This window comes from Anomaloglossus baeobatrachus, chromosome 1 (assembly GCF_048569485.1).
Source record: "Anomaloglossus baeobatrachus isolate aAnoBae1 chromosome 1, aAnoBae1.hap1, whole genome shotgun sequence".
Lineage (NCBI taxonomy): Eukaryota > Metazoa > Chordata > Amphibia > Anura > Aromobatidae > Anomaloglossus > Anomaloglossus baeobatrachus.
The window spans coordinates 686,345,158-686,369,575 of NC_134353.1; the positions used below are offsets into that span (position 1 = coordinate 686,345,158).

The 24,418-nt window shown below is 44.8% G+C and overlaps 1 protein-coding gene across 1 annotated transcript in view; it reads right to left on the bottom strand.

Annotated features, from left to right (window-relative positions):
• Positions 1–24,418, bottom strand: part of PITPNB (phosphatidylinositol transfer protein beta) — a 77,805-nt gene that overhangs the window by 23,055 nt on the left and 30,332 nt on the right. Inside the window, exons 4-7 of the mRNA XM_075320104.1 lie at positions 20,529–20,620; positions 16,373–16,380; positions 14,027–14,101; positions 13,609–13,692 (exon numbers count right to left, since the gene is read on the bottom strand). Of these exons, the coding sequence (XP_075176219.1) occupies positions 13,609–13,692; positions 14,027–14,101; positions 16,373–16,380; positions 20,529–20,620 (259 nt within the window). The remainder of the gene's footprint in view (positions 1–13,608; positions 13,693–14,026; positions 14,102–16,372; positions 16,381–20,528; positions 20,621–24,418) is intronic.

Sequence of the window (24,418 nt, forward strand, 5' to 3'; positions counted from 1 at the left end):
CAGGTGGGTTAGTTAGCACTATAGCAAGATAAAATGTGCCATACTTCAAATAGTAAGATATTAGGTGATTTTTTCGCCCAAAATATGCAAGCTCGCAATCCACGTCACAGATTCTCACACTTGCAAGCCTCGCCCCAACCCCCTTTAGTGTGGAGGTTTGTGTGGCTATTAATCCACTCAAATTTCCATATCCCAGGCACCCATCTTTAAGCGACTCTTGACTAAAGGTCACTTTACACGTTGCGATATCGTTACCAATATCGCTAGCGTGCGTACCCACCCCCATCGGTAGTGCGTCACGGGCAAATCGCTGCCCGTGGCGCACAACATCGCTAACACCCGTCACACTACTTACCTGCCTAGCGACGTCGCTGTTGCTGGCGAACCGATTCCTTTCTAAGGGGGCGGTTCGTTCGGCGTCACAGCGACGTCACTAAGCGGCCGCCCAATAGAACCGGAGGGGCGGAGATTAGCGGGATGTAAGATCCCGCCCACCTCCTTCCTTCCTTATTGCCGGCGGCCGCAGGTAAGGTGAGGTTCCTCGTTCCTGCGGTGTCACACATAGCGATGTGTGCTGCCACAGGAACGACGAACAATTTCGTACCTGCGGCTGCAACGATAATTGGGAATAGGGGAGCATGTCAACGATTAACGATTTTGCACGATTTTGCGACCTTTATCAATCGCTCGTAGGTTTCACACGCAATAACATCGCTAAAGAGGCCAGATGTGCGTCACAAATTCCGTGACCCCAACGACATCGCTTTAGCAATGTCGCTGCGTGTAAAGCGGCCTTTAGTCCCAGGCGGGGTCGAAATGTCGAATGACTTCACAGTCACCTTAATAAATTTGAAAATTGTTTTGCATCACAATCTATGAGTCTATGAGTGCAGTGAATTTATTTATTATCTTGGATGTCAATATATGGCATCTCAGACTCACTGTATTATTATTATTATAGCGCCATCAATTCCATGGCGCTTTACATGTGAAAGGGGTATACATAATAGGGCAAGTACAATAATCATAAACAATACAAGACACAGAAAGGTACAGGAGGATAGAGGTCCCTGCCCGCGAGGGCTCACAGTCTACAAGGGATGGGTGAGGATACAGTAGGTGAGGTGTACATGTAGGGAGCTATCCCTGGCAAACACAGGCCATGTGTGACCACATTAGAACCAGCAGCTAGACCTGAAGGCACCAGCGACCGGGAGCACTTGGGCACCAGCGATCATAATATGGTAAGCTTCAACGTAATATTCAATAGAACATTTCAAAGGGGAAATGCTAAAACCTGGAATTTTAGGAAAGTGGATTTCAACAAATTAAGGGAAGAGCTTAAATGTGTAGATTGGGACAAAGTCATGGTAACTGGGGATACCGAACATAAATGGGGAACGTTTAAGGATATACTGCTAGAGTCCTGTAAAAAACTTATACCCTCTGGTAATAAAAATGTCCAGGAATAAAAAGAAACCACTATGGATAAATAAGACTGTACAAAGTATAATAAAACAAAAACAAAGGGCGTTTAAAATCTTGAAGGCTGAGAATACAGAAATATCATTTCAAGAGTATAAAGCTATCAATAGGAAATGTAAAAAAAGAAATCAAGCAAGCAAAACTAGCTACTGAAACAAAAATCGCCAAGGACATTAAAATAAATACCAAAATCTTTTATAAATACATTAATGCCAAAAGGAAAACAAAGGATAGTATTGGCCCCTTAAAATATAATAACAAGTTCGTTATAGAGGACAAACAAAAGACTGAGATATTAAGTAGGCATTTCTCAACTTTGTTCACCAAGGAACTGACTGTACCAGGGATCATTCAACAAGTGAAAAATCAAAGTTCACCACCCGATATAATTAATTTAACACAAGAAGAAGTATGCCTATGTCTGAGTAAATTAAACATTAACAAATCCCCAGGGCCAGATGGCATTCATCCACGAATATTGAGGGACTTGAGCTCCGTAATCGACAGACCACTGTATCTCATCTTTTTAGACTCACTTGTAACAGGGTTGGTGCCTCAGAATTGGAGGATTGCTGATGTGGTACCGATATTTAAGAAAGGTAAGAGGGTAGATCCAGGCAACTACCGTCCAGTAAGCCTGACATCAGTAGTATGCAAAGTTTTTGAGGGCATTTTAAGGGATGACATGCAAAAATATATTGCAGAAAATAATATCATAACTGACAAACAGCATGGATTCATGAAAGATAAGACGTGTCTAACCAACCTGTTGGGGTTCTATGAGAGGGTAAGTGCAAACCTGGATATTGGTAATGCAGCTGATGTGATTTATTTGGACTTTGCAAAGGCATTTGATACTGTACCACATAATAGCCTTATACTAAAGCTCCAGAAGCAAGGACTAGGGGAAACTATATGCAACTGGGTAAGGAATTGGCTAAAAGATAGGAAACAAAGAGTCATCATAAATGGTACATTCTCTAAATGAGCAATAGTCAGCAGTGGGGTACCGCAGGGATCTGTGCTAGGACCGATTCTTTTTAATCTCCTTATTAATGACCTTGTAGATGGGATTGATAGTAAAGTGTCAGTCTTTGCTGATGACACCAAACTATGTAGGATATTAAAAACGGACCTGATAGTACAATATTACAAAAAGATATAGATAAGATGTCAGAATGGGCAGATACTTGGCAAATGAGATTTAATGTTGATAAATGTAAAGTAATGCACCTAGGACGAAGTAATCCTATAACTGCGTCTACATTAAATGGAAGTAAACTCGGGACTACAGAACAGGAGAAGGACTTGGGTATTCTTATTACAAATAAGCTGAGCAGCAGCACTCAATGTCAAGCAGCAGCTGATAAAGCAAACAAGATTTTAGGGTGTAAAAAAAGAGAGATTAGATCCCATGATCCCAACCCCTCTATAAATCACTTGTAAGGCCACATGTGGAACATGGGATCCAGTTTTGGGCTCCACATTTTAAAAAGGACATTCAGAAGTTAGTCAGTTCAAAGGCGGGCAACTAGACTACTACAAGGAATGGAAGGCCTCCCATATGATGACAGGTTGAAAAAGTTAGATATGTTTAGCTTAGAAAAAAGACGTCTCAGATATCTCATTTATATGTATAAATACATATGTGGTCAATATAACGGACTGACGATGTCCTCCTGTCTGCCAGTCGCGGCTGTGTGGAGACTAGCTGTGCGCACAGCGATGACGTCATCACTGTGCGCACGTGTCCACACGCAGCCGCCGCCGGCACAGACAGGATGACATTGCGATGCTGCAGGGATAGTAGAAGGCTCCACACTCCAGCGCTGCTGCTGACACAGACGGAGGAGGATCGATGCTGCAGGAAGTGAGGTAAGGTGAGTATGAACGTTTATTTTTTTTTTACGTGCCACAGGATGCGGGCCGTATACCAGGATGTGGGTATATAGGAGGATGGGGGTATATTATGCGCAGGATGGGGATATATGAGCAGGATGGGGGTATATTATGCGCAGGATGGGGATATATGAGCAGGATGGGGGTATATTATGAGCAGGATGGGGGTATATTATGAGCAGGATGGGGGTATATTATGAGCAGGATGGGGGTATATTATGAGCAGGATGGGGGTATGTTATGAGCAGGATGGGAGTATATGAGCAGGATGGGGGTATATAAGCAGGATGGGGGTATATGAGCAGGATGGGGGTATATGAGCAGGATGGGGGTATATGAGCAGGATGGGGGTATATGAGCAGGATGGGGGTATATGAGCAGGATGGGGGTATATGAGCAAGATGGGAGTATATGAGCAGGATGGGGGTATATGAGCAGGATGGGGGTATATGAGCAGGATGGGGGTATATAAGCAGGATGGGGGTATATAAGCAGGATGGGGGTATATAAGCAGGATGGGGGTATATAAGCAGGATAGGGCTATATAAGCAGGATGGGGGTATATAAGCAGGATGGGGGTATATAAGCAGGACGGGGGTATATGAGCAGGATGGGGGTATATAAGCAGGATGGGGGTATATAAGCAGGATGGGGGTATATAAGCAGGATGGGGGTATATAAGCAGGATGGGGGTATATAAGCAGGATAGGGCTATATAAGCAGGATAGGGCTATATAAGCAGGATGGGGGTATATGAGCAGGATGGGGGTATATAAGCAGGATGGGGGTATATAAGCAGGATGGGGGTATATAAGCAGGATGGGGGTATATAAGCAGGATGGGGGTATATAAGCAGGATGGGGGTATATAAGCAGGATGGGGGTATATAAGCAGGATGGGGGTATATAAGCAGGATGGGGGTATATAAGCAGGATGGGGGTATATAAGCAGGATGGGGGTATATGAGCAGGATGGGGGTATATGAGCAGGATGGGGGTATATGAGCAGGATGGGGGTATATGAGCAGGATGGGGGTATATGAGCAGGATGGGGGTATATGAGCAGGATGGGGGTATATGAGCAGGATGGGGGTATATGAGCAGGATGGGGTATAGGAGCAGGATGGGGCCATATGCCAGTATATAGCAGGATGCGGCCATATGCCAGGATGACAGTATATAGCAGGATGGGGGCTATACCAGGATGAGGGACATATACTGTATATACAAGGCAGGAGGATCATTACCAGGCTGGGGTACCTTAGTAGAGAATTTGGGGACATTACCCCATAACAGTGTCAGCAGCAGATCCTCGCCCCATAACAGTGTGCCAAATTTTATTTGCCTATTTTCCTCCTCTAAAACCAGGGTGCGTCTTATGGTCCGGTGCGTCTTATAGTCCGAAAAATACGGTACTTCTGCAAGATGCGGATAAGGTTAAGTTCAGTTTCTACAGTGCTCTTTGCCAAAAACTACTGTGAAGCATGGCATTTTAAAATGAGTCTGTGATGCAAATAATTTCCAAAAAGGACTTTATTTTAACCCCATTACGACAGCCTTGCAGATATAAACTGAAAAGGGTACTTGTTCTGATCCGCTGTTTATAAACGGCAGGCAGAAAAACCTAAATAGTGCCCCCCCAGCGTCTGAAAATCTACAGGGTTTCAGCTAAAGTGGTAGCTGAGACCCTGGAGATCACAATTCGGGCTGATTTTTCCAGTCCCCGGTACACACCGGAGAATCGTGATCATGACGCAGAAAATAGAAGCGCTGGTAAAAACTTATTTATCTCCCATCTGGCATGATCAAATCAGATGGAAGATAAATCTCCAGCGTAGTCCCCCCAGTATGGCAAAAGGCTCCCCACCCCCAATCCAGCTACCCCTCCCAATCGACTAAAATGGCTGCCGCACGTGTGGAGCCACCAGCTGCGTGCATCTTCATTCTCTGATTTCTGCCTCATCTGACATGTCAGATGAGGTAGCACAGTCATCCCCAGGTCCAGCCAGGTCATCCCGGTCCCCTCGGTACCTCTTGCAGCGTTTATTCCTTGCCACCTCTCCTTCTCCTTGTCGTTAGAAGAAATGCTAGTCATATGCGCAGACAACGGCTCTCAGCCAGCTCTGCACTCATTGACATGGAGCTTACTGCACTCACACTGCCGTGCTGTGGATCTGGGGAGTGTGAGTGCAGTTTTCTCAGGTTACTGCAGCCACACTCCTCACATGGAGTACCTGCACTTCCAGAAATTGGGCGATACGTTACTCAGCATGCCCCCCCATATTCTGGAAAGTCCAGAGTAGTCATGGGACATTCAAATGGCTTGCATCGGATTGGATTTTTTTTCTTTTAAATAAATTAAATAAATAAATTAAATTAAATAAATTTTTTCTTTTCAATATATTGGTGAAAGAGGGAATGTGTTGGGGAGTGTTTTTTCAAATACATTTTTTTGTCATCTTCAAATTTATTTATTATTTTTTTTTATATTACTGACAGTTAGTGATGTCTGGTATCAAATAGACGTCATGACATTACTAACCTCTGGGCTTGATGCCAGATGACATTACATAGCTGGTGTCAACCCCATTTATTACCTCATTTGCCACCGCACCAGGGCAACGGGATGAGCCGGGGCGAAGTGCCAGGATTGGCACATCTAATGGATGTGCCACTTCTGAGGCAGCTGCTGTCTGCTATTTTTAGGCTGGGAAAGGCCAAATAACCATGGCCCTTTCCATCCTGAGACTCAAACTGTCCGCTTTACCTTGGCTAGTAATCCAATTTGTGGAGGGGACCCCACATTTTTTTATTATTTATTTATAAATATTTTAAAAAACAGCCTGGGGTGCCCCCCAAATTGGATCACCAGCCAAGGTGAAGCTGTCAGCTGTGGTTTGCAGGCTGCAGCCATCTGCTTTACCCTAGCTGGCTATCAATAGTGGGGGGGACCTCATTATTTTTTATTATTTGGCTAAATACAAGGCTAAAACACCCTTTAGCGCCACATGAAAGTCACTAAAGGGTACCAGTTTAGAATATGCAGGGGGTAGGACATTATATATGTGTTTTAACCCCTTCAGCCCCGGGGCATTTTCCATTTTTGCGTTTTTGTTTTTTGCTCCCCTTCTTCCGAGAGCCGTAAGTTTTTTATTTTTCCGTCAATCTTGCCATATGAGAGCTTGTTTTTTGCGGGACAAGTTGTACTTTTAAATGAAACCATAAGTTTTACCATATGGTGTACTGGAAAGCAGCAAAAAAATTCCAAGTGTGGAAAAATTGCAAAAAAAATGTGATGGCACAATAGTTTTTGGGATGTTTTATTCACGGTGTTCACTATATGGTAAAACTGATGTGTAGGTATGATGCCTGAGGTCGGTGCGAGTTTGTAGACACCAAACGTGTATAGATTTACTTGTATCTAAGGGGTTAAAAAAAATTCACAAGTTTGTCCAATAAAGTGGCGCACGTTTTGCGCCATTTTCCGAAACACGTAGCGTTCTTATTTTTTGGGATCTATGGGTCAGTGACGGCTTATTTTTTGCGTCTCGAGCTGATGTTTCTAATGGTAGCATTTTTGCGCAAATGCTACGTTTTGATCGCCTGTTATTGCATTTTGCGTAAAACTTGCGGCGACCAAGAAACGTAATTTTGGCGTTTGGAATTTTTTTGCCACTACGCCGTTTACCAATCAGATTAATTGATTTTATATTTTGATAGATCGGGCATTTCTGAACGCGGCGATACCAAATATGTGTATATTTATTTATTTTTTAACCCTTTAATTTTCAATGGGGGGGAAAGGGGGGTGATTTGAACTTTTAGGTTTTGTTTTTTTTTAATTTTTTAAAACTTTATTTTTTTTACTTTTTTTATTTTATTTTACTAGTCCCCCTAGGGGGCTATAGCGATCAGCAATCCGATTGCTGATCGCTATCTGCTGATCACAGCTATACCGCTGTAAAGAGCAGAAATAGTCACTTTCTTTTTTCCTCTGCTCCGTGCCGAGGAAGAATGAAAGTGAAACTTCATAGCAGCAGGCGTCATCACATGACCCTGTGCTACGATGGCAACCACCGAACGTCACGTGATCACTCACGTGACGTCCGGAGGGGGCGGCGGTAAGTAAAAAACATGGCCGCGCGCATATAGATCTCGCTGCCAGACTTTGGCAGCGAGATCTAAGGGGTTAATGTTCCGGGTGGAATGCGATTACACTCGGAACATGTAGGCACACATGTCAGCTGTTGAAAACAGCTGATATGTGTGCCGATCCACGCCGCCTGCCCGCGGCAGGGGGCGGGGCTTACCGGGACACGATCCATGACGGAAAGATTTGTCCATGGTTGTGAAGGGGTTAACCCTGTATAGCTATCTTTCCATCAATCATAGATTTTTAGGCTATGTGCCCACGATCAGGGTTTTCAGTATTTTGGGTACAGAGTGTTTTCACTGCATCCAAAACGCTGTGTTGTGCAGTACAAGCAGTGGAAGGGTTTTTAGAAATCTCCTGTACACTGTGCTTCTTTTCTCTGCAGCATAAACTGACCTGTGGCGCGGCTTCCTGAGACGCCGCATGTCAATTTATGCTGCGGAGACAAGAGTGTTCTCTGCAAGGAGAATAGACCTAAAGTACGCAGCGGCCTGAACCCGGATCGTGGGCACAGGCAGCTGTGTTCTCCGGTGGACAACACCTACATCTCTGCAGGAAGGCTGGCACTGGGGTTCTAGACACTGTTTCGCCGGATCGTGGGCACATAGCCTAAAAGTGAGAAATTTGCTGCTAGAGCAACATTTTTGCAAAGTACCTGTAGATTCAAAATGCTTACTATACCCCTAAATAAAATCCTTGAGGGGTCTAGTTTCCAAAATGAGGTCAGTTGTGCGGTGTTTCTGATGTATAGATACCCTAGGGGCCCTGCAAATGCAACATGGTGCCTGCAATGTATTTAAACTTTTTCAAAATTCAAATATTGCTCCTTCCATTCCAAGCCCTCCCATTTGTCCAAACAGAGGTTTCTGACCACATGTGGGGTATCTTGGGCGCTTATAAGAAATTGGATAACAAACTGCAGGGTCCACTTTTTGGTGTTGCTTCTTGAAAAAGTGAGAAATATGACGCTAAAGCAACATTTTTGTGAAAACAAATGAAAAATTTCAATATGACGACCTAAGATTATCAAATTCTGTGAAATACCTGTGGGTTCAAAATGCTCAGTATACCCCTAGATAAAATCCTTGAGGGATCTAGTTTCCAAAATGGGGTTACTTGTGGGAGGTGTCTGCTGTTTTTGTACCTTAGGGGCCCTGCAAATGTCACATGGTGCCCGCAATCTATTTCAGCCAAATTTGTGTTCCAAAATTCAATGATGCAAAAAGTAGTGAGATAAATCCAGCGACTGTGGGTAGTAGAATATTTTAAAACGTCCCGTTTATTGTAGACACATTAAAATACAGTGCAGCATGTTGCAGCCACATGGCTAGCCTTTAGGAACAATCCTACGCGTTTCAGCTGTAAGAAACCTTAATCCCAAGAAGGACAACATCTGAAAGGAGTTTGTATGTTCTCTGTGTTTGCATGGATCTCCTCCCACACTCCAAAGACAACTGATAGGGAATTTAGATTGTGAGCCCCAATGGGGACAGTGATGATCATATCTGTAAACTGCTCTGAAATTAATGGCGTTATATATGTGAGTAAAATAAAATAGGTACGAGCTAACTGCAGTCACACCTGATTTTAACCCTTTAGTGACGGAGCTAATTTTCACCTTAATGACCAGACCAAATTTTGCAATTCTGACCAGTGTCACTTCATGAGGTTATAACTCTGGAACGCTTCAACGGATCCCGGTGATTCTGAGATTGTTTTTTCGTCACATATTGGACTTCATGTTAGTACCAAATTTAGGACAATATTTTTTGCGTTTATTTATGAAAAAAATTGAATATTGGCAAAAATTTTGAAAATTTAGCAATTTTCAACTTTTGAATTTTTATACCGTTAAACCAGAGATTTCTGTGACACAAAATAGTTAATAAATAACATTTCCTACATGTCTACTTTACATCAGCACAATTTTGGAAACAAAATTTTTTTTTGTTAGGAAGTTAGAGGGGTTCAAAGTTTATCAGCAATTTCTCATTTTTACATCAAAATTTACAAAACCATTTTTTTAGGGACCACATCACATTTGAAGTGACTTCAATAGGCCTAGATGACAGAAAATACCCAAAAGTGACACCATTCTAAAAACTGCACCCCCCAAAGTACTCAAAACCACATTCAAGAAGTTTATTAACCCTTCAGGTGCTTCACATGAACAAAAGCAATGTGGAATGAAAAAAAGCAAAAATTAAATTTTACCTAAAAATGTTGCTCTAACCCAAATTTATTCACTTTTAGAAGAAATAACACAACAAAATGGACCCCAAAACTTGTTCCCCACTTTCTTATGAGCGCGCTGATACCCCACATGTGGTCAGAAACCTCTGTTTGGACAAATGGGAGAGCTCGGAACAGAAGGAGCAATATTTGAATTTTGGAAAGCAAATTTGGCTGAAAAAGATTGCGGGCACCATGTTGCATTTACAGGTCCGCTAAGGTACCTAAATAGAAGAAACCCCTCACAAGTGACACCATTTTGGAAACTAGACCCCTCAAGGCTTCTATCTAGGGGTATAGTGAGCATTTTAGATCCACAGGTACTTCACAGATTTTGTTAACGTTACGTTGTCATATTGAAAATTTTAATAATTTTCTCAAAAATGTTGCTTTAGCATCAATTTTCTCACTTTTTCAAGAAGTAATTCCAAAAATTTGACCTCAAGGTTTGTTAACCACTTTTTTATGAGCGCGGCGATACCTCACTTGTGGTCTGAAACCTTTGTTTGGACAAATGGGAGGGCTTGGAACGAAAGGAGCAATATTTGAATTTTGGAAAGGAAATTTGGCTGAAAAAGATTGCAGGCACCATGTCGCATTTGGAGGTCCCCTATGGTACCTAAACAGCAGAAACCCCGCACAAGTGACCCCATTTTGGAAACTAGGCCCCTCAAGGAATTTATCTAGATGTTTGGTGAGTACCCTGAACCCCCAGGTGCTTCACAGAAGTTTATATCGTTGAGCCATGAAAAAAAAAAAAAAAAATTTTACCACAAAATTGTTATTTCAACCAGGTAGCTTTTTTTTTTACAAGAGTAAAAGGAAAAAATTCAGCATAACATTTATTGTGCAATTTCTCCTGAGTTTGGCGATACCTTATATGTGGTGGAAATCAACTGTTTGGGCGCATGGCAGGGCTCGGAAGGGAAGGAGTGCCATTTGACTGCAAAATTGGCTGGAATCAATAGCGGACGCCAGGTTGCATTTGGAGAGCCCCTGAGGTGCCTAAACAGTGGCCGTCCCCCACAAGTGACTCCATTCTGGAAACAAGACACCTCAAGGCTTTTATCTAGGTGTATATTGAGCAGTTTGAATCCACGAGTACTTCACAGAATTTGATAAGCTTAGGTTGCCATATTGAAAATTTTCATTTTTTTCACAAAAATGTTGCTTTAGCATCAAATTTCTCACTTTTTCAAGAGACAACAACAAACCGTGGACCCCACAGGTTGTTATCCAATGTCTTATGAGCACAGGGATACCCCACATGGGGCCAAAAACCTCTGTTTGGATAAATGGGAGGGCTTGGAATGGAGGGAGCACAATTTGAATTCTGGAAAAGTTAAAATAAATTGCGGGCACCATGTCACATTTGCAGGGCCCCTTGGGTACCTATACAGCAGAAACCCCCCACAAGTGACCCCATTTTGGAAACTGGATTTTATTCAGGAGTATAGTAAGCATTTTGAATCCACAGGTACTTCACAAAAATGTTGCTGTAGCAACAAATGTCTCACTGTTAGGCTATGTGGCCATGATCCAGCGACACGGCGTCCAGTACACAGTGCCAGCCTTCCTGCAGAGATGTGAGTGTTGTCCACGGGAGAACGCAGCTGCCCATGCCCAGGATTTGGGTTCAGGCCGCTGTGGAGCTCTATGCTACCTGCAGAGAACACTCTTGTCTCCGCAGCATAAATTGACATGCTGAGGCTCAGGAAGCTGCGCCACAGGTCAGTGTTTGCTGCGGAGAAAAGAAGCACATTGGGTACGGGATTTCTAAAAATCCTTCCACTGTGCTTCTACTGCACAATGCAGCGCTATGGACGCAGGGAAAACACTCTGCGCCCAAAACGCTGCAAATCCCGATTGTGGGCGCACAGCCTAAAATGCTACAATGGATGAATGGATAGATGTCAAACATATATAACGTCCCACCCCCTGCATATTCTAAGCTGGCGCCCTTTAGTGCCTTTCATGTTGTAGTAAAGGGTGCCTAGCCTTGTATTTAGCCCCCCAAAAAATTAATAATTAAAATAAACGACGTGGGGTCCCCCCTATTTTTGATAGCCAGCTAGGGTAAAGCAGACAGCTGTAGCCTGCAAACCACAGCTGACAGCTTCACCTTGGCTGGTGATCAATTTGGAGGCCTCCCCAGGCGTTTTTTTAAAAAAAAAAAAAAAAACGTGGGGTCCCCCCAAATTTGATCACCAGCCAAGGTGAAGCGGACAGCTGGGGTCTGGTATTCTCAGGGTGGGAAGAGCCATGGTTATTGGACTCTTCCCAGCCTAAAAATAGCAGGCCGCAGCCGCCCCAGAAGTGGCGCATCCATTAGATGCGCCAATCCTGGCGCTTCGCCCCAGCTCATCCCGCGCCCTGGTGCGGTGGCAGACGGGGTAATATATGGGGTTGATACCAGCTGTAATGTCACCTGGCATCAAGCCCTGGGGTTAGTGATGTCACGGCATCTGAACAGATACCCGACATTACTAACCCAGTCAAGTAATAGAAAAAAAAAGACAAAAAAAAAATTTATTTGAAAAAAAAAACTCCCCGAAACATTCCTCTTTTACCAATTTATTGAAAATAAAGAAATTCCGGTCGCTGTAATCCATTTTGGAGGTCCCTCGGCGACTCTGGACCTTCTAGAATATGGGGGGCACGTTCAGGGAACGTATCCCCCATTTTCTGGAAGAGCAAGCTCTCCATGAGCAGTGTGGGTGCAGTAATCTGAGAATACTGCACTCACACTGCCCCGGTCCAACCTAGGGCAGAGTGACCTGCAGTAACCTCATTCCAGAATATGAGGGGCACGCTCACAGAACGTACCCCCCATTTTCTGGAACAGCAGTCTCTCCATGTGAGGAGTGTGACTGCAGATTACCGCACTCACCCTCCCCCGGTCCACAGTGGAGCCTGTGCAGCAGCGACGTCAGGGTCCCTGCTTGCAGGGATCCAGCTGACAGCCGCTGTCTGCGCATGCGCCGCCAGCATTGAAGAAGAAGAAGAAGAAGGAGGCGGCGATCGCGGGCCCGGAGCACCAGCAGACAGGTAACGTATGACCGGGGGCTGGGGGGGGGGGTGACCTAGCGGGACCTGGGGACACCTTTCTGTCGCATGTGACGTGTCACATGCGGCAGAAAGAGCAGAATGAATGCGGCCGCGCGGCGCCGCCATCTTCCACGCTACGGAGGGGGGAGGGGGGAGGCGGCTCTGGAGACCGGAGGGGGCTCCGGGGACCAGAGATCTCCGGTGTACCGGAGGAGGGGTCAGGGGGAGGACATTTCCCTCCGATCTGAAATGTTTGATCATTTCAGATCGGAGGGAAATGACTGCAGAGCCGGCGGCGGCTGCAGTTTTCTGTGCGCTTCGGCGCCATTTTGGATGTCCGGTGGGGGTAGGGGTGGGGGTGGGGGGACTCTCCGGTACCGGGGGCTTTGGGGGCACTAGGGGTTTAGATTTCTTTATCATCTGACATGTTTGATCATGTCAGATGAAAAAGAAATCAGTTTTACCGGCCATTTCTTTTTTTTTCATGTGTTCGTCGGTATACAGTGTATACCGCCGATCACATGATCGGGGTCCAAAAAAAACACCCCGATTCATAATCTGGGGGGTCTCAGCTACCCCCGGTAGCTGAAACCCCCGAGATTTTCGGTCGCTGGGGGGCGCTACAGGGTTTTTTCGGGCCGCCGCTTTAAAGCGGCGGAACAGAATAAGTACCCTGTTTTGCCGCCGCTTTAAGTCGTACGGCCGTCGTTATGAGGTTAAAGGTCTCTGTTAGAGTCAGAAAGAGAAATAAATAAGTCTAGAAGTTTCGGAGACGTTTTACATCACACTTACTGCTGGTTCTACTTGGCTCCTGTCTGCGATATCGATATGGACCACCTCAACAGTCTTCCACACATTAGGGTCTAGACAATGTACCTGGGAGGAGTATACAGAAATAAATTACAAAAATACTGTAAGAAGCCAGCAGTGAGAAGTAGCTATATACCGCCATATGGTACAGAGGTATAATACCGCACCTGACAATGTTCCTCAGAGCTCTAATCTACATGTGATCAGAAGTTGTTAAATGCCCTTATTAATATGATTTAGTGAGAAAATGTAGAATTGGTGGAGGAAGGTTGTACTAGATGGACCTAGGTCTTTTTTCATCCTATGTAACTATGTAATATAGTCAATATGATACCATGAAGTTCTATGCACACAGAACTACACCCATTGGATGGACAAGCCGATACGGCCTATAACTTACATTTTCTTGCGTTCCCACATCCGGTTTGTGCCAAGTTTCAATTTTAATGAAGAAATCTTCTTTCATATATTCATTCTGAAAGAAAAAACAATACATTACAGCACACAGGGGTTGTACCGTTTGGACTTCATCAGCTCAGGCACATAGAGACCAGACTGATCTTTTCCTTCCGTATTGGTCACCAGTGCTGCTTCTTTGATCCTGCTCCAGTCTTTGTTGATCAGCTGCAGCAGTGACACCACGTCTACAGCACTGCAGCCAATCACTGGGCTCATTACTGGTCTACATTGGTTTAGGAGTACTGTAGATGTGATGTCACCGCTGCAACTGATCAACAAACAGCAGCGGCAGAAAGACAGCGGGAGGATGAGGGAAAAGCTCTCATTTTACAGGTCTCAGAGTCTATGGAGTAATAACATAACACGTGACTATCCCTGTAAGAGGGAGTTGGTGGTGGTCGCTTTAACCACGCCATCCACTTATTCAGATATGTGGTAAGGAAACATGGCCAGAAATCCTTGTGATTTGATTTTATCAGATTTGCGGTCTTGTGGATATTTCTGGGTGCTCCGGACGTGAAATGCTCACTGGTGTGCTATGGGTGCAGGGAACGGGACATGCATAACCCCATTCCTCAGGACAATTTTCATTTACTGCCTTCATTTTTAATGGTAACAAATAAGGTCTTGTTTATTGCCACCGTTTACACTTACCATAAAGGACCAAAATGAGGGAATTACATTTATTTGGTGTGGAGAGGAGGAGGGGAGGAAGAAGAAAAAAGGAATTCAGAAGACTGTTCAATTTATTTTATTTTCTTACCATTTTGTGGTAAAAGCCAGCTTTATCATGCAGGTCAACACAATTACACCATTACCTAACTTCTATAGTTTCATCTTTACCTTGTTTTAAAGAATAGAATTTTATACAAGCTATACCAACTGTAGGTATTTATTTACATACTTCTTTTAAGTAAGTTGGAGCTGTTTGAACTTGTGTTTTTTTTATTTTTAATGTTTATCTACTGAATATGCACATCACTAGCTTTATGACGACTATGAAGCACCCATCTGTGAGACCACATAGATTCCACAATCATTATTGACTGTGGCATGTGAAGGGTTAAACTTCGGTCATCGGAATTAGCTCTTTGCAAGCTAAATAATAGAGTTGGCATTTGCCTTGTAGGCAGCAGACACACTTCAGTGCAAATTCTACGCACAAGTTTCCCAGTCTGGGAGAAATTACTAATGATGAGCAAGCACTATCATGCCCGGGTGCTCGGTACTCGTAACTAGTGATGAGAGCGCCACCATACTCAGGTGCTCAGTACTCGGAACTAATTATGAGCAAGCACTACCATGCTTGGGTGCTCAGTACTTGTAACTAGTGATGAGCGAGCACTACCATGCTTGGGTGCTCAGTACTTGTAACTAGTGATGAGCAAGCACTATCATGCTCGGGCGCTCAGTACTCGTAACTAGTGATGAGCAAGCACTATCATGCTCGGGCGCTCAGTACTCGTAACTAGTGATGAGTGAGCACTACCAGGCTCAGGTGCTCAGCATTCGTAACTAGTAATGAGTGGGCTCTACAATGCTCGGTACTCGTTAAGAGCAGAAGGATGCTCGGATGGATGCAACCTGAGTACTTGAGAATAATGGAAGCCAATAGAGAACTCAATCACTTTTCCCAGAAAAATGCTGGAGTCCCCTATTAACTTCCATTTTACTCGGATACTCAAGTCGTGCTCATCCGAGCATCCTACTGCTCTTAATGAGTACCGAGCACCCAAGCATGGTAGTGCCCGCTTATTACTAGTTGCGACTGCTGAGCACCCGAGCATGGTAGTGCTCACTCATCATTAGTTACGAGTACTGAGCACCCGAGCATGGTAGTGCCCGCTCATCACTAGTTACGAGTACTGAGCACCCGAGCATGGTAGTGCTTGCTCATAACTCGTTATGAATACTGAGCACCTGTGTATTTTAGTGCTCTCTCTTCACTTGTTACGAATACTGAGCACAGAGCATGGTAGTGCCCGCTCATCACTAGTTACGAGTCTTGAGCACCCAAATGTAGTAGTGCCCGCTCATCACTAGAAACTATTTAAAAAGGCAAAGTCCCTTCTCATCCCCAACATTCTCTTGCCCACAAAAAACCTCATCTCCCCTTTTAACATATTGAATTGACAGGTTTTCCAAAAATCTAAAATCCGGGTGCTGTTCCCAAAGCAGTGTTTAATGCTGAATTACAGGAATGAAGGAAAAACGCTGTTATATCAAAGTTCACAACAGCCATAAAAAATGTGTAGAATAAGAATATAACAAGTAAATATAAACTCACCGTTACAACTGATCCGTCAGTAATAGAAATGCAGAGGAACAAGGAGAGAAAAAAAATATTATTAGATATGTCTAAGGAGAGCGGATCAGGAAAAAGACGTGGAGTGTTACATTTATCATCAATAAAACCGGGTTTTGGTCAAGTACAATAATATACAAGGGTTATTATAAATATTATATAGCCTGCAAGAAGTAAATTCTGAGAATATCTTGCCAGATGTACAGGCATGGCGTGGTGAGCTACATTACTCCATACAATGGAGACCTATGCCTATACAGCGGCAAGGGTACAACAGGAAATCCCCCCCAATGTGAACAGAGCCTAAAACACAGACTGATCACAGGCCATGTACTAAACAATGACTTCTGCTACATGACACCCTGTGTATCAACTATTTCTGTCCTGTAGATGAGATTATGAGATTAATGGGTACAACTGGAAGTGAGCGCACACAAACCACTGTGGGCAATACATACTGTAGATGAGCATACAAAACGTCCCATGCCATAACTAAAAATGGTCCCTAAAATAAAAAGTAAAGAATCCCACATCGTGCCACTGTGCCTCTACTGTTCCATTTTGTGTAGATTCTTAAAGTTTGCAAATTTAGTTTAGTATTCACCGTTACACATTAACTTAATGGGAATCTGTCAGCAGGTTTTTGCTATGTAATCTAAAGATAGTATGCTGTAAGGGTTACCAGAAAATTCAAGGATGCATGTTTTGTCAAGATCGATCGGTTGTTTATTTGCTGCTTGTTTAAGTAGCAGGACACAAGCAGGACTTATCATTGCTCAGACTACAATGTCACACCTCCTCGGGGTGACACCTCACCGTCAATGTACTGGGCAGGACAGCTCTCTCGGCTATGCTGCTTCACTAAATCTGAAAATTTTGATTGTGTCACAGCAGCATCACCCACTGATCTAAGTGATACACTGTTGGATTCAGAATCTCTTTGCCTATAATCATGCTGCTGTCAGATGAGATAGCAAAAACCTGCTGACAGATTCCCTTTAAAGAGTAATTATTATTTCATAAATCAATAGTACACATGAAAATAAAAACATTTGTAAAATATCCTATGAGAGAAATCTGCATCTTTATCCTGCCAGAATGATCTTTAGCTCTCAATTCCAGGGTAAGATCTGTCTTCAGGGAATACAGATTTGCCAATTACTGAGATAGGAGATGGCGGTTGGTGCTTTTAACAGTCTATGGAGAGGGGAGGAGCTGGAGGCAGATCTTGCTGTGAAACGACGTGTTCTGAAACGATTCTCCATCAACTTAATGAGCAGTGAAAACAGATGTGTCCATTACTGAGATAAGAGATGGCAGTTGGTGCTCATAAAGTTCTATGCAGAATTGTAACGGTCGTTTCAGGAGCACTTACAGCAGAATTTGTGCCTGACTCTACTTTTGATTCTGGGATTAACCTTTTAAAGTCTGAAAAAAACACAGGTATCTCATTGTATTGATCCAGAGACTGAATAAGTAACTTGTACCCAGTCTCCCACTAGTGAAACCCAATGAACACGGACAATAATGGCTCTGCAGTAATACGGGTCTTATGACCCATAATTATACCATCTTTAGAGGTTTCAATTTCAGGAAATCCAGAGAGAACAGCAGCAGCGTCCTGATCCCAAGGGGCACATCATTCTGCAGGAAAGACTGAATAGATGTCTTCATCTGGAACTGGATGGCCAGGAGTCACTTAGGTTGCTTTCACACATCCGGTTTTTCCTGTGCGGCACAATACGGCGCTCTGCAGAAAAAACGTAACCCTTTTTTTTGCCGCCGGTTGCGTTTTTTCCGCATAGACTTGCATTAGCGCCGTATTGTGCTGCATGGCCTTGCGTTGCGTCTGTTTTTTTCCAGATGTGGCATATTTAGCCCATGTGGTGGTCGGATGGAACGTTGCCTGGCACATTTTTTTGTGCGGCACAAAAACCGCATCGCGCCGGATCCGGCGCGATTTACAATGCAGGGCTATGGACGCCAGATGCGGTATTTTGAACTGCGCATGTTCAGTATCAAGCCGCACCCGTCAAAAAACGGACGGGCCGCATGGAAAAACTTATGCAACGGATCCGTTTTTTTCGCCGCATCCGTTGCATAGGTTTTTGAGCCGGATTGAGCCGCACTGCAAAAACCGGATGTGTGGAAGCAGCTTAAGATGGCATCCCACCAGAACAGTCAGAGTCAAATTAGCAGGAAATCCCCCCAAGCTCCAGGGTCTTCAAGGTCAGACGGATAAATCTCAGCACCATCTTTCCTTTGCTGCACAGAGTGTACAATTCTGATAAGAAGTCCGGAATAATCTGAAAGCCTAAAATAAATATTTCTCCAAGGACGTCCATAAACGTGCCAAGCACCAGAGGTAGAGCAGGGTCTTATGGGGAAACCGGCAAGATTACCTGCGGCATTATGCACTTACTACTTAACCCCTTAACGGACCAGGCAATTTTTCATTTTTGCCTCTCCTCTTCCAAGACCCACTTTTTCAGCATCATTTAACAAGGGAAAGCTGGCTCCGGTCACACCAGTTGCTTCTGACTATGGGCTATGACAGCACACACGAGGCACCCAAGCCCACTCTCCGGAGAGCTATGGAGCACGACCACCTTACATTGCAACAGCGGTTGGTAACTAAAGTGTTTTTTGGTTTTTAAAAAGGTGTACTTTGCGATATATAACATCTGTGCATTAGTCACCCTGCCCGGGTCCAGGACTGAATCTCTGCACGGGTGGAGCCGCTGAGCTCACTTACTGTCTGCAGCACTTTTGAAGTCATGTTGGCATTGCAGACAGGAAGCAGCAGTGAAGACTCAGCGCTGGACCTGGGGAAGGGGAGTTAAGCACAGATTTTGTTTGTTTGTTTTTTAAACAAACTGTGCCTAAGGATAGTTGGGTTTTATGAAAGTGGAAAGCCCATATAACAATGCTGAACTGAAACACTTAAAATGTGGTCATCCACAATCTACTTCTACCCAATCATACAGGCACATTCCGCCTTTAACCCCTTCACAACCCATGACATATATCCGTCATGGATCGTGTGAGGTTAAACCCCGCCCCCTGCCATGGGCAGGTCACGACGATCCGTGCAAATACCAGCTATTTTCAACATCTGACATGTGTGCCTCCATGTTACGAGTGGAATCCCATTCCACCCGCAACATTTAACTCCTTTTCTTTGTAAAAACAGGATCCACTTTTACAGCAAAAAAACGTTCATGACGCATGTTAAAAAAAAAGTAGCAGCCTAACTACCCTCTACTTATAAAACAAGAGGGGTAAAAAGTACATTTGATTAAAGCTTCACCTGTAGTAGACCCCTTTCACGTGACCAACTTTTGAGGACATATTCAATTTTTAAAAAATTTTTTGGGAGCAAAAAATGCCTGATTCACAGATCAAACTCCCATTTTAGTGAAGGGTCCATTATGGAAGGGACTGCACACAGATTCCATCATTGTGCCGTCCTTTCATAGACACGGAAGTGGATTCAGCCTAAAGCGGGCTTTACACGCTCTGACATCGCTAATGCGAACTCGTTGGGGTCACGGAATTCGTGACGCACATTCGGCCGCATTAGCGATGCCGTTGTGTGTGACACCGATTAGCGATTTTGCATCGTTGCAAACACGTGCAAAATCGCTCATCGGTGGCATGGGGGTCCATTCTCAAAAATCGTTACTGCAGCAATAACGAAGTTGTTCCTTGTTCCTGCGGCAGCACACATCGCTCCGTGTGACACCACAGGAACGAGGAAGCTCTCCTTACCTGCCTCCCGGCTGCTATGCGGAAGGAAGGAGGTGGGCGGGATGTTATGCCCCGCTCAGCTCCGCCCCTCCGCTGCTATTGGGCGGCCGCTCAGTGACGTCGCTGTGACGCCGCACGGACCGCCCCCTTAGAAAGGAGGCGGTTCGCCGGTCACAGCGACATCGCCGGTCACAGTGACGTCGCCGGGCAGGTAATTATGTGTGACGGGTCTGGGCGATGTTGTGTGGCACGGGCAGCGATTTGCCCGTGTCGCGCAACAGATGGAGGCGGGTACCCACGCTAGCAATATCGGGACCGATATCGCAGTGTGTAAAGCCCGCTTTAGTGATGGCAAATAGTGATTTGGGTAAAAGCGAGCGCGGCTTACTTGTTCTACAGTAAGGGTAAGCGTTCCATGCCTTTTCATGGAATACAAGGGATCCCTCTGGAGCAAACATCTTCACGAAGCCAGGGACTTTACTGGAAAGAGAAATGCATCCGTTAATTACACAAACCTCTCTTTTTAGCAGTGCGGTTATATCTCATCTGTAACTATTACACTTCTACAGACCTATACTTAGAATTAGGAGATATGCATCAGGAATGTCAGCCGCTTGTGTACACAGATAATTGGAAATAATTGGACTATTGAGACAAGGCACCACGAGCTGAAAGGAATCTGTATGAAACCTGCACCCCCCAATAATAGCTGTGAACATATATATCCAGGGGCCAACACAACCACAATGAACGCTCTGCAGAGGGTGAGATGTACTGTCCTCATCATACTAGTAATAGTCATTTCAGAGTAAGGGAATTGTTATCTGGGTTATTTGCTTTTTAAACTACAAATAACCGGGGGACAATTATTACATGTGGAGGAAAGGTGATTAAAGCAGCTAAATAGGAAAGGATTCTTTACAGTTAGTGCAGTGTGATTGTGGAATGTCCTACTGCATGAGGTAGTAGTGGCAGACACTATAACCGCATTTCTAGAGGAGCTGGATGCTTTTCTCACAATAAATTACACAGTGTGTTAGGCCTAAGCCACACAGCGAGAAAATCGGTGCGAGTGGAGTGCGATAAAACATCTCATTCCCCTCGGACCAATTCGAGCCTGTGTGTCAGCACACATGAGCGATTATTTTCTCAGCCCTAATCAGACCAAGAAGAAAAATCGATTGTAAGGCGAGACTCTTTTCTCACGCACCCATTCAAGAGTATGGGGCAAGAGAAAAATCGCATTGCACTCGCGGTCCTCCGGTGTACCGCGCGTTCAGAGCGAGAATCGCAGTAGCCGGCTACGGAGGAGAGAGGGAGAGAAATCCCTCCCTCCCCTCCTCCGTGCCGGCCTGCCCCTCCACAGCGCTGGCCCGCCGCTCGCAGCTGAGGTCCGCTGGCACGGTTGGACCTCAGATGCAAACACTCTCGCATGACACTCGGCTGCTGCTGTGCTGACAGTGCGAGCCGAGTCTCATGCGGGCATCGCACTAGTGCCCCGTGTGGCCCCGGCCTTAGAAGTAATCTAGTGATAGGGAATGTATGGTGGAGAAAGGTTACACATAATGGACTTGTGTCTTTTTTCAACCTATGAATTTTAGTTCAACAAGCAATCTAAGAAAAAGTAATCTTGCACTTTGTAATATGTTGGGTGCTCTGTGAAACCTTTAAAAAAAATGCATTAGAAGACACCTATCCGGTGTCATTAATCTGGCATCGGCGAATACGTCGGAGGATTCAAGGCACTTTGCACATTTACACATTGGCGATGTTAACACATTCAAATATGCAGGTATAGAAAAAGTATATGGAGCCGTTAGAGGAGAATAAAAAGAAAAATGCCAAAAAAGAGAATACAATTGATTTCTACATTAGAAGCGAGAGCCCCATCAAGTCACATTAGGGTCTTATCCTACAATATTCATACCGGTTTGTAATTATTTACATGTGTGCAATGTTTTAGTGACTGGTTATTCTGATCACGTCTGACCAAATCACTTGTTTAGTTAATGGAGGAGTATGATCCCTAGTCCATACCATGCTTAAAGCACCACCAGTGGTTTTTATTAGTATTTCACCGCTGAAGTGGCGTTTTTTTAAGTCCCCTGCCAACGATCTTACAGTTAGGTCCAGAAATATTTGGACAGTGACACAAGTTTTGTTATTTTAGCTGTTTACAAAAACATGTTCAGAAATACAATTATATATATAATATGGGCTGAAAGTGCACACTCCCAGCTGCAATATGAGAGTTTTCACATCCAAATCGGAGAAAGGGTTTAGGAATCATAGCTCTGTAATGCATAGCCTCCTCTTTTTCAAGGGACCAAAAGTAATTGGACCAGGGACTCTAAGGGCTGCAATTAACTCTGAAGGCGTCTCCCTCGTTAACCTGTAATCAATGAAGTAGTTAAAAGGTCTGGGGTTGATTACAGGTGTGTGGTTTTGCATTTGGAAGCTGTTGCTGTGACCAGACAACATGCGGTCTAAGGAACTCTCAATTGAGGTGAAGCAGAACATCCTGAGGCTGAAAAAAAAGAAAAAATCCATCAGAGAGATAGCAGACATGCTTGGAGTAGCAAAATCAACAGTCAGGTACATTCTGAGAAGAAGGGAATTTTGTTTACTTACCGTAAATTCCTTTTCTTCTAGCTCCTATTGGGAGACCCAGACAATTGGGTGTATAGCTTCTGCTTCCGGAGGCCACACAAAGTATTACACTTAAAAAAGTGTAACCCCTCCCCTCTGCCTATACACACTCCCGTGGATCACGGGCTCCTCAGTTTTGGTGCAAAAGCAGGAAGGAGAAAACTTATAAATTGGTCTAGGGTAAATTCAATCCGAAGGATGTTCGGAGAACTGAAAACCATGAACCAAAAGAACAATTCAACATGAACAACATATGTACACAAAAGAACAACCAGCCCGAAGGGAACAGGGGCGGGTGCTGGGTCTCCCAATAGGAGCTAGAAGAAAAGGAATTTACGGTAAGTAAACAAAATTCCCTTCTTCTTTGTCGCTCCATTGGGAGACCCAGACAATTGGGACGTCCAAAAGCAGTCCCTGGGTGGGTAAAAGAATACCTCAATAAAAAGAGCCGCAACGGCCCCCTCTTACAGGTGGGCAACCGCCGCCTGAAGGACTCGCCTACCTAAACTGGCGTCTGCCGAAGCATAGGTATGCACTTGATAGTGTTTCGTGAAAGTGTGCAGACTAGACCACGTAGCTGCCTGACACACCTGCTGAGCCGTAGCCCGCTGCCGCAATGCCCAGGACGCACCCACGGCTCTGGTAGAAAGGGCTTTCAGCCCTGAAGGAAGCGGAAGCCCAGAAGAACGGTAGGCTTCGAGAATCTGTTCCTTGATCCACCGAGCCAAGGTTGACTTGGAAGCCTGCGAACCCTTACGCTGGCCAGCGTCAAGGACAAAGAGCGCATCTGAACGACGCAGGGGCGCCGTGCGAGACACGTAGAACCGGAGTGCTCTCACTAGATCCAAAGAGTGCAAATCCTTTTCACATTGGTGAATTGGATTAGGGCAAAATGAAGGCAAGGAGATATCTTGATTGAGATGAAAAGGAGATACCACCTTAGGGAGAAAATCCGGGACTGGACGCAGAACCACCTTATCCTGGTGAAACACCAGGAAGGGGGCTTTGCATGACAGCGCTGCAAGCTCAGACACTCTCCGGAGTGATGTAACTGCCACTAGAAAGGCCACCTTCTGCGAAAGACGTGATAAAGAGACATCCCGCAGCGGTTCGAAAGGTGGTTTCTGAAGAGCCGTTAGCACCCTGTTAAGATCCCAGGGTTCCAGCGGACGTTTGTAAGGTGGGACTATGTGGCAAACTCCCTGCAGGAACGTGCGGACCTGCGGAAGCCTGGCTAGGCGCTTTTGAAAAAATACGGAGAGCGCCGATACTTGGCCCTTGAGAGAGCCGAGTGACAAACCCTTGTCCATTCCGGATTGAAGGAATGAAAGAAAAGTGGGTAAGGCAAACGGCCATGGAGGAAAACCGTTATCAGAGCACCAGGATAAGAAGATTTGCCAAGACCTGTAATAGATCTTGGCGGACGTTGGCTTCCTGGCCTGTCTCATGGTGGCAATGACATCCTGAGATAACCCTGAAGACGCTAGGAGCCAGGACTCAATGGCCACACAGTCAGGTTGAGGGCCACAGAATTCAGATGGAAAAACGGGCCTTGTGACAGCAAGTCTGGGCGGTCTGGAAGCGCCCACGGTTGTCCCACCGTGAGATGCCACAGATCCGGGTACCACG